Consider the following 13,510-nt stretch of genomic DNA (forward strand, 5'->3'; position numbering starts at 1 on the left):
GAGAGAGAGAGAGAGAGAGAGAGAGAGAGAGAGGGGAGAAAGGTGGAAAGAGAGGGGGAAGAGAGAGAGAGGGGAAAGAGAGAGGGAAGATGGAGGGGAAAGAGAGAGGGGGGGGGCAAAAAAAATAACTTGCATGGATTGGTTCTTTAATAAAAATAAACCTGAATTAACAGACCTCGCTGGAATTTGCCATGAATCTCAAACTGACAAACAAGTCAAAATTGGACGTATGGGGTTCTTTACTAAAATCTCCTGACTGAAAAAAACGTTCAAAACAATTGTAGCAGAGGAAAAACTACTAATTACTTTCAATGCACCAGCGAAAGAGTGCACTCTTAGTATATACATTCAGCGTTCTCCTAGTATTTAATTGTGTGATCCACAAACCCTATTTACATATTTAGTTGCTATTGGGGACAATGCTACGAGGCCACTGTGATGGTAGGGGGTAGCTGGTCTGCATAATAAAGGTTAAGCCTGACCGGTTACCCACTGAAAACCGTGGGTCCTTGGCAGCTAACTAGCACCATACAGTAAGCCAGAGACCATGTAATGTAAACTGTAAAAGTCAAAGTATGCCCTGTTTTTCCACATTCGCAGTTCCCCTTTCCCCAGAAACATGAAACTTCAGAAGTATAAGTTTAGGTGGGATATTTGGGTACAAATGCAGTTATTTTGATTGCAGGAGTTCGGGGGCCAAAGTTACCGGTAGTCCCCTAATTCTCCCCAGCGTGCAGGCATGATTTGCCGGTACGCGGGTTGAATAAAACCGGGAGACTGCTCAGTGTCCCCCAGACGCCTGGCTTTTGAGCCCAGATATCCCAGACCCATTTGCCTCATAGGTATGGGTCCCCCCCCCAACTCATATTCTGTATTAATTTAAAACCAGAGACAGAACATGACACACAGACAAAGCTCAGTGCACATCCAATGAAACCTATACACGGTACAGTGCCTAAATATATATGTAGAGATATCTATTAAATAAAATGGTCTTTTAGTTTAACATTTTGGCCAAAGTGTTGGCAGACCACATCTCAAGGGTCCCTAACACTAATATAAATTCTTAATAACCTGCGCATTACCAGGAAGAATGATTTATAATAAATCTGTCAATATGAGCTTGCAGGTGTCCTGTATGTTTTACAAATCTTGTTCAGCTGGTCTTAGCTGATTGGAAGGTGGCTCTTCCTATCTTGTTGAAGCTCACCCCCTCCCACATTTAAATGGTTAAAAGCTCACTCCATAGCATCTTCCACTCTCAGGGGAACTTGCTTGCTTGCAGTATGATTGTGACAAATCTAATACAGAGTGCTTTTCCTGGTAATGTACAGGTTAATAAAAGCTTCAATCTGACTTAGAACTATGCAACTAATTTTGACAGATTTATTATAAATCATTCTTCCAGGTAATGCACAGGTTATTAAGAATTTATATCAGTGTTAGGGACCCTTGAGATGTGGTCTGTCGTGTAGTGGCTCAGGGGTTTACAACACTTTGGCCAAAATGTTAAACTAAAAGACCATTTTATTTAATACATATCTATACATATATATTTAGGCACTGTGCCGTGTATAGGTTTCACTGGATGTGCACTGAGCTCTGTCTGTGTTTCATGTTCTGTCTCTGGTTTTAAATATATATCGCCATGCTCAGTAGCACTCCTCTGTGACACCTATATGCTTATATATATGTTGTGGTTATTTTGGGGGTTCAATATGAGCTTGCAGGTGTCCTGTATGTTTTACATATTCTGTATTAAAACATATTTTATTGTGTTTGGTGCATTTTCTATAAATATCTGTGCAGTCAGCCCGAGCATCCACATAGGTGCCGAGATATCTGCATAGACATCAGAGTTCAAAGGAGGGAGGATGTCCAGAGGTGACAAAACCGTTTTTGTGGGCGAGGAAGGGTGAGTTGCCAGGTCCAGAGAACAAAGGGCATCCTGTGGGACACCTTTTGAGTCTGCCAGATTTGTTGGATCCTGCCTGGGAGGCAATGGGTTAGCTAAGGGAAGATGGTGCGTTTCCCAAAGGCTAATCCATATTTCCCACTCACCCGGCTTTCGAGCCGGCTTGGCACGCCTCCCCCTCCGACGTCAGCCAAAGGACGAGACCCTTTTCCTATTGGCTAGTGGGAGGGAATTTCTACGCTCTGATTGGTCGCTTTCTCCAACTTCCATGCTGAAGATAGCTCAGCGGAAGTTATATAAGGAGCTGGCGAATTAGAGAACCAGACCATCCAGTGGCTTATCGGTGAAGCGAGCGCGGGCTTTTCAAAGTTGCTCTGTTACAGCCGGCTTCATTTTTGGAGCTAGGAAAGCCTGCCCCGCAGAGACTAAGTAAGACCAGGTCCAAGTTCTCATTTTAGAACATAGCGGTCGCGACTAGGGTTTTTAGCCGAAAAGAGGAGGAGGAAGCCGGGAGGGATTTCCCGGTCAGGGTAAGCCTTCCGAAGCAGGCGCCCTGCAACTATTTGAGACTAGATTTCATCCCCAGTAAGTGTTTATTTCGTCTGTATTTTGTATATTCATTGCATGTACGTGGGTTTCATATACACAAAAAGGAAGCGCAAAAAGGAAAAACCATCAGTCAAAATTGAAAAACTTTATAAATTGACTCAATAGTACATAAAAATCACAAAAATATATTACATGATATAATAAAAAGATCCTAATAGATCTAAGACCCACACAGTCTATGCACTAAAGGAGTATTCCCAAATCACAACCCCGTCAGAACTGTAGAGGGAAAAGTTCAGGGTGAAAAAAGAGATGTTCCTGCTTACATATGAAAAGGAACACACCCCGTGCAAGACTGGTGAGCATCCGCAGCTGGCTGGGCTTCCGTCATCACGTCCGCTCCCCACTGCGTGATGGTGTAACCTCTACGCATTTCACGTCATATGACGCTTCTTCAGGAGTATATACCTGACGACGGAAGCCCAGCCAGCTGCGGATGCTCACCAGTCTTGCACGGGGTGTGTTCCTTTTCATATGTAAGCAGGAACATCTCTTTTTTCACCCTGAATGTTTCCCTCTACAGTTCTGAGGGGGTTGTGATTTGGGAATACTTCTTTAGTGCATAGACTGTGTGGGTCTTAGATCTATTCGGATCTTTTTTATTATATCATGTAATATATTAGTGATTTTTATGTAATATTGAGTCAATTTATAAAGTTTTTAAATTTTGACTGATGTTTTTTCCTTTTTAGCGCTTCCTTTTTGTGTATGTGTTCCGGTTTGACTCCACTGATCACGGGAGAGTGGGAGAGGGATACCATCGTTTTCTGAATATAGAGGGATTTTTGGGTAACCAACAGGAGCAACACAATCCCCAAAACAATCTTAATCTCACCAAACCGAGGGTTATCGGGGGGACTTCTAGCTCGCTAGTTGCTGGGAGATACCATAGCTATCTTCCCCAGGATGTCTTCAAGGATCCGTTCGCCTCAAGGTATCCCTGTACCTTGGGATAATAGCCACTTACTTGCAGGTTCAAATCCCTCGCAAGTCTCTAACACTGAGACTAGCTATGAACCTCAGACTACTATTTGGAGCTCTGATCGGCTTACCTACTTTCCCGCCCTCCATCTGAAACCATAGAAGACCAGGTGCCGACCAATCAGTGATGACATTGTCTTCAGTGGGCAATCAGAGAGTGATGGCTCGCCTGAGATGGACCAATCAGGGCCGTAAGAGGTGCCAGCGCTTTAGGAGAGCGCAGAGGTGGGCTTAAGGAGAGTGGGAAATTCAAAATAATGGGAATCGAGCCAACGGGGCTAGGTCCCAGGCCTCGGATCACAGTGTCTGCCCGATATCTCCCTCAGAGATAGGTGCTTCAGAGTCTGGGATCAACAATGGCATTGCTTTTCAAGTACATGTTCTCCCGACCAGAGTCCACTCCCTCCCCCACTTACTCTGTATTCCCATGTACTTCATCTAGTTCAAATTAGGTTGCAGACCCAGGCTTCATTGTGTGCTGGCTGGGTAAGTGAACCACCAACCCACCACAGATTGGAGCATTACAAAATGCACAAGGAGGAAATAAACAGTCTTATAGTGGAACATAGTATTCCGACTGTCAACCATTTTGGCTACAATAAGATGACCACATGAACCTACAACATAGTCAGCCATCTTGACGGGTAGGGGCAACCAGCAGGCTTAACCTTTAATATGTGTCCCAGGCTGTTCCTACCATCACACTCTCCCAAAACTGTTTACCAGAAGATAGTAAAGGCCGTGATTTCTTACTATACAGAGCTTTATATGTTTTTCTGCCCGTATGGCGATATCCGGCTAACAGGATAAAGTGCAACTTCAAAAGCTTCAAACGGATGATGGGGATTGATCCTGTGAGATTGATGGTGCCTATCAAGTCACTACATTCACTTCACATGATGGCAGTGGTAAAAGGTCTCTTACCGAATGGATTAAAATAAATGTTTTCCTTTTTATGGACAATTTCACAAAATGGATGGAAATCTTCCCTACTCGACAGACAGCAGCCCAAAATGCAGTAGGTAAGTGGATGAATGAACTGTTCCCACTGCATGGGGATCTACAGATCTTAATCACTGATGGAAGTAATGACAAATGTACTGTTCAGAAAGGGTTAATTGTGCCCTCAAATCAGCAATAAGAGCTTTTGTCACTTACCACCATAAAGATTGGAATGGGCTTCACATTCTTGTAAAGGAGAAACTTCTGTGTTGGGTATGTATAAGAGAGATCAGTATACCCACTTGTACTTGACTACCCAAACCTCCCTTACAGATGGTATCCCAGTACGTCAGTTTAGGTGAAGCTACAAATTCTGGATGTCACCCGTGCCTTAGTCAGTACACAATTGGATATGGCCCAGTGGACCCCAAAACTGCACTATGATCATTGACGAGAAGACCTTTCATTCAAAGTGGTGGATCTGGTGAAAGTGTACCAGATCCACAGATCCTAGATCTGATAGAAAAAGAGATCTCACTGCCAAGTTTGCTTCCAAATGTATGGGTTTGTATAGCGTCATTTCAAAGATATCTGAGGTAGGGAAAAAGTCACCTAATTTAAGTTCTTTCTTACTGGACTTGGGATACTGCCAATGGACTGAATAATAGTGGTAGTCCGGGTGCACAGAAGTTCTGAACTTTCCAATCTTCTGGAATCCGAGAACTCAGAATTGGGTGATAACGTAGAAGATAAATTAATCTATCTAATCTTTTACACTCGGAGTCTCATGGATCCTCCGAATCAAATGGTGCATCTGGTATGTCGGCATCTTGTAGAAGTTATTTTAAGGTGGGAGAAACAAAATCTTGTGACACCCTTCCACATGCTTAGTTATCTTATGCTTCAGATTTTAACACATATCTGATGCCATGCCAGTTGGTAAGGTAATCTTGGCCAGAGGGCGTACCTGTAGTGTGTACCCAACTTTTATAATGAGAGGCCTCAAGATGATTGCCTATTTACTCCAGAAGTCCCTTTGCCATATCATCTTCCACCATAGATAGTGCCAAAAATTACCCTGGACTAGCAATGAATCAGATGGAGCAATCCGTATCAAGCTACTCCACTGAATACAATTACAAGTACTCAATCTTTAATGAGCTAAAAAAATACACAATATTGTATATTTATATATTTAATAGTATCAACTTTCCCCAGGAGAATGGTGGAAATAACCGTTGCTGCAGCCAGAATGTTTCACAATTATTATTTATTAGGGTATTTCTATTTGTTTACCAGTTTTCATTGCACTGTAGCTGATGAATAGCTCATATAGGGGCTGAAGGACTGGCTCAGTGAGTAAAGTCACTGACTCTGCTAACAATGACACAAAGTTTGAACCTAGGGCAGTCTGGCTTAGATCCCTCCGCAGTGCGCCGCCATGTTTTGTGTGCGCATGCGCGAAGGTTCGCACATGCGCAGAGCGATCGCGGAATAGGCAGAGTGGTGCTCCGTAGCTCAGGGTCTGCTCAGAGTCGCGCATGCACAGTTGAGTGTGGCGGCAGCCATTATAGATTCACCCATGCGCAGTAGAGATCGTGCACGCAGCCCCAATGCTAAAGAGGGTAATGGAGAACTACAACTCCCAGCAGCCTCAGGGGCTGGAGCCCAGCTGACGCCAGGGAGACAATGGGACAGACAGCTTCCCCTGAAGGAGATATACATTGTTGCGCTCTGCACAGGAAGAGTAAGTTGAAGCTGGGAGACAGGTAGGGGAGGGTGTGTAGGTGCAGGGTGTAGGTTAAACAGAAAAAAGTGCGCAACCCAAAAAACACTCAATCGTATTAAAGACAATTTCTAAATCATACACCATAAAATTAGTCCTTGGTGATAAAAGTAAATAACTTTTAATCACTCAAAGTTCAACCCCACTTTGGAAGTGATAAATAATGATTAAACCATACAAAACCGTTGGTGTAGCGTCTGCTGCTAAATAAAAGAGTGGCTCAAAACACTCTCACGAACTAAGAGATAAAGACACAAAAAAACAGTGCAAAACGCTAATAGTGAAGTATATCAAAGATATATATTAGTGATAGTAAAGGGTGAGTATTCCGCAGCGTCCAGCAAGACCACTCGATCACCCGGTCATATGTCCCACTTTCAGGCACTCAGCACAGAAGATTAAAGTCTCTGGTAGCCAGTAACGTTGGAGTACAATGGTGTACTCTTACTGCGGTCTCTGCAGCTGGTACTGAGCAGTGGTAGTCCGCCGGTGAAAGCGCACTGTGATGACGTCACACGCGCAGCATACAGCTTCACACGGGCCGTAGCAGATTCAATGCAGGCAGGAATCATACAGTAAAAATGTTCAAATGAACACAGAAATTTGGCAAGGGGTATATAAAAGGTACCACAATCGTAATAAAAGTAAGCCTACTCGTTTCGAAGCTGATAAAATGCTTCTTCATCCCTGATGACGTTGCGGATACCACCTCCATGCTGCTGCCATAGTGAGGGATCGTGGGGGATGCAGGCAACATTTCCTGACTACAGGACCCGATTACACAGAGTTGCTTCCTCCAGACCGGTTGATCTGATGTTTGCCGTGTGGTAATTTCGTGTGGTTATACACGTAAATGCGGTTATTTTATACAATTGATGTACGCAGAATACTCACCCTTTACTATCACTAATATATATCTTTGATATACTTCACCATTAGCGTTTTGCGCTGTTTTTTTGTGTCTTTATCTCTTAGCAGGGTGTAGGTGTAGGGAGCAAGTGGTCCCTGCACTAGGCCAAAAATCCCCTAGGCCCCAGCTAGACCCTGAGACATAGTTTGAGTTTGTGGCTTCTGTAGGGAAGGCCCCTGCAGTTAGGGACTTTGCCCTTTAGCAGTGGGTTAAGTTCAGGGACACAGCTGCAGTGCTGCACAGTCCTGATGGTTGTGGTCTGAGACCAGACCCCATAAGAAGATAGAGATTGCTGCAGAGTTGGATTCCCCCGCGGACAGCTCTCACGTGGAGATCACGTTGCTGAGGAGATCGTGGATCGGTGGATCCTTTGCGACGATATCGGCGGGCCCAGGTGCTGGCGCACTGGTCAGGTATCGTAAATAAGTGCACCAACAACGTACATATACATTGTGGGCAGCGCTGTCTCACACACCAGGGAGGTTGGGCATGGACACCGTGTCCACAGCACCCCAAAGTCTCACACCCAACCTCCCTGGTGTGTGAGACTTTGGGGTGCTGTGGACACGGTGTGGGGTACATGGTGTGGGGTTACAGCCCTGCGAGGTGTGTGGGCAGTTGTACTAATAGTTATGATAGAGTTATGGAGTTTATAGAGTGATAAGAGTATGCATATTGTTCCAGTAAAGACCCTTGCTATTTTACATCATTGTGTGAGTAATGTGATTTTGTCCATTGAGGGGCTGCTTCCACTCTGCTGGGATCCCTCACATGCAGGGGCGCTGCACCATATACTAAGTAGTAGAGTAATTCACCCCAGGCTCCCAGCGGCGGAGGCTTAGGCTCCTGTGAGCCAACAGGTAAAGGGCAGCACCAGTAGCTATTTACAGCCACCCCCCTGATCTCACCTAGGGGTGGGGGAAACAGGGCTACACACAAAAAAATAGATTGTAAGCTCTACAGTGCAAGGATGTGTGCCTGTACACATTCTATGTACAGTGCAATAGAAGAAAAAATGTTTAACCCGTTAGGCACCGCATACATGTCACACAACCCTTGCTATTGTCTATATTCAAAATTCAAAGGACACAGTATCAATTTGGTAGTGTAGAATCTTGCTTGATAGGTGTACCTTAATGTGGTTGCAGGCTTAACTTGATTTGGCTAAAAGATTTAAAATTTGGACAAATTAATAACATTTCATAATGGATATGCATTGGGTCTTCTTTGTACTCGGCTGAATAGCTGTGCCAGGTCTTTGACAGTATTGTCTGTGTAATTTGTTTAATACAGTATGTGTTCCACTCTGTAATATTTGTTTTTTTGTTGCCAACTGTTCTTCTGGATTTATTTTAACATCCAAGGTCAGGTGCAGGTTTAATAGGGAGGTGTGGGGAGAGGGAAGGCTTGTAATGATTCTCCTTTCTTTGGGAGGAGATGGTTAAAAATAGGAGTGAATGGACATAAAACAAGTACATACAGTGGCATATTGTATATTGCCACTAGATGGCAGGGTTAGCTTCTCTTGTATTTGCTAGCTATGATAACAGAGTCTATTCTAATAGTAGATGTACAGATGTAGCCAGACTTTTACTGTCCTCGGTGCCACCATTTGCACTGTTCCGGTGCGGCAGCATTGCGGATACCACTCTCCCAACCCCAATGGACAGTAAGTTTCCCACGAGGATTAACATCTGCATGGTTCCATGCTCCTGAATGGAACCCTGCTGCATTAATCCTCTTGGCCATCTGAATTAAGGGAAAAAACGATAGTAACCTTCCAGATGAGCAAAGCAGCAGTCTGCAGCCTCTCTGCATCTCTGTGTCTGCATGTGTGACCTCTGCATCTCTGTGTCTGGATGTGTCCCCTGGTAAGCAGGGCTGTATGCAGGGGTGCGCAAAGTTTTTCCCCTGTGCCCCCCTGCATGCTCTCCTGTTCGTGCCCCTCCCTCGGCTCCGGCGTGAAATGACGTCAGAGAGCTGCCATCTACGCTGCCTCACACGTTGCTACCACGCTTGAATGAAGCAGGAGCTATCGCAAGGCTTGCTGGGCCAATACTAGTTCTCAGTTAGCCTTTGTGTGTTCCTGCGACCGCATGACACAGCATGTCTCGCTGATTTAATCTCACCCGCTTACTCCTAATCAGCGGATCTGCTCTATGGGACACTGCTGTTCTGGGTTAGTAAGAGGGGGGGTGTAAGTAAGAGGGGGAGCAGGGGTGTAAGTAAGAGGGAAGGGGGCTAATAATAGAGAGGTGAGGGAGTAAAAGAGAGAGAGGAGGGTTAAAAGAGATGGGGAGGAGAGAGTAAAATAGGGAGTGGGGATGGTGGAAAGAGAAAGATGGGGAGAGGGAGTAAAAGAGAGAGGAGGGGGAGTAAGAAAAAGGGGAGTAGTAAGAAAGAGGGGAGGGGAGAGGGAAGAGAGAGAAGAGGGTGGCGTAAGACAAACAGAGATGAGGGGGGAGTAGGTGAGAGAAGGGAGTGGGGGAGTAAGAGAAGGGAGAGTGGAGTAAACGAGAGAGATGGGAGAGTGAGAGAGAAAGGGGAGAGCATGTAGAAGAGAAGCAGATGAGAAGAACATGTGGGGGAGCAGCAGGAGAACAGCATGTGGGGAGAAGCAGGTGAGGTGGGGAGCATGAATCTAACATACAACCATGTATTATTTGCGTCTTTTGAAAATGTACGGCACAGTATGGACTGTATGGCCCAAATAAAGTACAATAAAATTTAATTGGGCCTGTAATATGAAGTGAGTCTGACATCCATGGTTTTATGGGTCTATTTTCTTAAATCTCCGACTGCAAAACTGTTTTATGTTAAGATAGTCAAATTCAAAATAAACCTATCAGCATCAGTGGATCGAAACGTTTTTTAGGAATACTGCAAAGAACTGTCATTAGTTCTTTATGGCTCAAACACTTATACCAACGGTTTCTTCCAGCAAATATGAGGCCATCTAGTATTGGTAGAGATGCAGTTTCCTGTATTTGTTAATCTTAATCTAACTCACCATTGTTTTAAAGAATTGATTCACTTTGCTTTTCTTCAGTGTTTTCTTATCTCCCTCAGAGGTAGAAGGAATATTTTGATGACTCATCCTATGAGACAAATTCTGTTCTTCAGATGGCGGACCATTAGAAATGGATAACGGTAATCCTGAAAAGAAATGAATAAAATATATTGAACCTGGGCCACGATTGTTAAAGATGCCATACCTGTTAGCAACATACCTAAACCTGGAGGTCCAATAACTGCAAACTTTCATGGATGTATCAGATCTCCAATACATAACATTCTTGCTATAGTTTGATGTGTTTAATAATTGAGACCCAAAAGTTTCAATGATTAGAACAGAGTTGTACAATCCTTGTGGTAATTTTAAAGGCAGTGGATATTCAGAGTTGAGTGCAAATAGCCGCACGGCTATTCACAGTTGAGTGCAAATAGCCGCACGGCTATTCACAGTTGAGTGCAAATAGCCGCACGGCTATTCGCACTCAGTAGAACTTAACTGAGTGCGAATAGCCGAGCTGTTATGCACAGGTTTCTATGCCTTTATTCACCAGGAAAAAATCAGAAAGTCTTATAGCTCAGTGGTTATGCAACAGGCCATTAGCATAGTGGACCAGGGTTCGATTCCTGGCAGGGATGTTTATTTTTTCCATTTTATTTTCTACTGAGTGCGAATAGCCGAGCTGTTATGAACAGGTTTCTATGGAACTTAACTGAGTGCGAATAGCCGAGCTGTTATGAACAGGTTTCTATGCCTTTATTAAACTCCCCTTCCTGCCTGGGGAAAGGTGTGCAACACAGTAGGGACTGGGACGGTTGGAACTGGGTGGGCGGGGCTTGATCGCACAGGCATGCGCTATAGTAGTTACTGGGACCGCAGCCTTAGGAGCCGCTTACGCATGTGTGCGGAGGCGTGTGTAAATGCAGGCGACAGGCAAGTTTAAATATACGCGCTGTGGGGAGCGGAGGAGCGGTAACGTGACAGCAAACATCCAATGGGGATGAGGGACTAGACCCGCCTCCCGCCACACCTTCGCCCTGCCCCCAAAGCGCGCTCAATGCCTCACCTGTCAGGCCACAAAAAAGCACCAGTTTCTGGAGGCGAGGCAGAGCAAGAGCGCGGCCCGAGGCACCATGCCCGAGTCCTTAGGCCTGACCCGTGCTGAGGCGCGCTGCTGCTCGGCACTGAGCAACTGCAGCCGCAATGAGAGCGGCTTTAGCAGGGGCTCGCACACGCTTACGCATGCCTGCGGAAGCGTGTCTTAAAAAATCTTTTGTTTCTTAGCTTGCCGGAGCGCAGGGCCGGTCACGTGAACGGTTCGGCCAATGAGAGCGAACCAGCTCCGTGACGTCACTGGCCCGCCCCCAGACACGCCCACGGACGGCGCGCGCTATAAGGCCAGGGAAAGCACCGCTTTCCATCAGCCTCAGCGTGCCTTTCGCATGTCTTCAGTCTCTATGGACTAAGCCTTAGGCTGCGGCCTGAGAGGGAGCGTGGCGTGCTGGCACACGAGCGCTGCCCCCTTGCTCGGCCGTGCAATTTGTGGCTAGGTGCACGCTCATCTGTGGTCTGTTTCGCCCTCATTAGGTGAACCGCTTAGGTAGGCGCGGCAGGTCCCAGTCACTGCCACAGCGCACTGCTCGGTGTGCGCTGTGCATGTAAGCACCGCCTCTCAATGGGGGATGGCCCAATACGCACCTTCACGCTGAAGGTGCAGCCACGGCGTGCTGCAAGATTTTATAAATACAATGAAATTGATTTTGCCAGTTGCTAGTGAGCTGAAGGAGCTATGAGATGTAATTAGCTGGAATAGCTGTGAGTAAAGCTGTATGTCCCTTGATGTGCAAGTTCTGTTTAAAATATTTACTCAGTGGCCTTAAGCATTGATAAGTTTGGTATGTTTGAATATCAAAAGGAGTTCCCCCCACCCCCACCCCTCTTAACTTTTTGCTGTTAATTGACCAACTTGAACAAGCTGATTTATTGGGGCGGGGGGAGGGTCATATGACTGCATTAGATGTATTAAACACATATCCCCCTTGCATTGGCGAGGTAGCATTGGCACAGTACATGCATCAATAAGTGGGAAAAAGGTAGTGCTTCACTTAAAGTAAATTTTCACTTTTCATGCATGCTCCAGTCCCATTGCGTACGTTAATGCGAGAGAGAGGGTTAGGGAGAGAGAGAGAGAGGGCGAAAGAGAGGGCGAGAGAGGCGTCAGAGGGGCATGTGGGGGGGGGGAGGAGAGCCGCAGAGGGGCCTGTGGGGGCGCTGACCGACCGGGGCGTGGCTGACCGACCGGGGCGTGGCTGACCGACCGGGCGTGGCTGACTGACCGACCAGGGCGTGGATGACCGACCGGGCGTGGCTGACCGACCGACCAGGGCGTGGATGACCGACCGGGGCGTGGATGACCGACTGGGGCGTGGCTGACCAACCGGGGCGTGGCTGACCGACCACCAGGGCATGGATGACCGACCGGGGCGTGGCTGTCCGACCGGGGCGTGGCTGACCGACCGGGCATGGCTGACCAACCGGGCGTGGCTGACTGATGCTGACAGTACTGTATGTGTTGGCTGACTGGCACTGAGTAATACTACAACATATACAGTACTGTATACACACACCCATATATACACCATATACACACACAATATACACACAACCATATATACACAATATACACACTACCATATATACACACACTCCCATATATACAACAACACACAGAGAAGGGGGGGGGTTAAGGCCGCGACCTGCACCGCGACCAGGCTCCCCTCCCCCCCGCTTGAGGGGCATCCCCGCACACGTCTTCTGCCCCGTGCGGCCTTACACAGGGGCAAGCGGGACCTGAGGGGCATTCCCGCACACGTCTCCTGCCCCGTGGCCTTAAACAGGGGCAACCGGGGACCTGAGGGGCATCCCCGCTCCCATCTTCCGCCACGGGGGGAGGGCCGGTACAGGAAAACACACCCGCTAACACCTCCATAACGGGGACAGGGGGGAAGGTACAAAGAATAATAATACTTACTGTGTTCGTGTCCTCCATGGAATGGCTGCTCGTTGGGGGCGGTCTCAGTTAAGTTCCATAGAAACCTGTTCATAACAGCTCGGCTATTCGCACTCAGTTAAGTTCTACTGAGTGCAAATAGCCGCACGGCTATTCGCACTCAGTAGAAAATAAAATGGAAAAAATAAACATCCCTGCCAGGAATCGAACCCTGGTCCACTATGCTAATGGCCTGCAGCATATCCACTGAGCTATAAGACTTTCAGATTTTATCTGGTGAATAAAGGCATAGAAACCTGTTCATAACAGCTCGGCTATTCGCACTCAGTTAAGTTCTACTGAGT

At 46.5% G+C, this 13,510-nt stretch overlaps 1 protein-coding gene across 1 annotated transcript in view; it reads right to left on the reverse strand.

Moving 5' to 3' along the window:
- DOCK2 (dedicator of cytokinesis 2) overlaps positions 1–13,510 on the reverse strand; it is a 1,423,644-nt gene that overhangs the window by 14,565 nt on the left and 1,395,569 nt on the right. The window contains exon 53 of the mRNA XM_075599153.1: positions 10,154–10,299. Coding sequence (XP_075455268.1) covers positions 10,154–10,299 — 146 coding nt within the window. The remainder of the gene's footprint in view (positions 1–10,153; positions 10,300–13,510) is intronic.

This window comes from Ascaphus truei, chromosome 5 (genome assembly GCF_040206685.1).
Source record: "Ascaphus truei isolate aAscTru1 chromosome 5, aAscTru1.hap1, whole genome shotgun sequence".
Taxonomy (NCBI): Eukaryota; Metazoa; Chordata; class Amphibia; order Anura; family Ascaphidae; genus Ascaphus; species Ascaphus truei.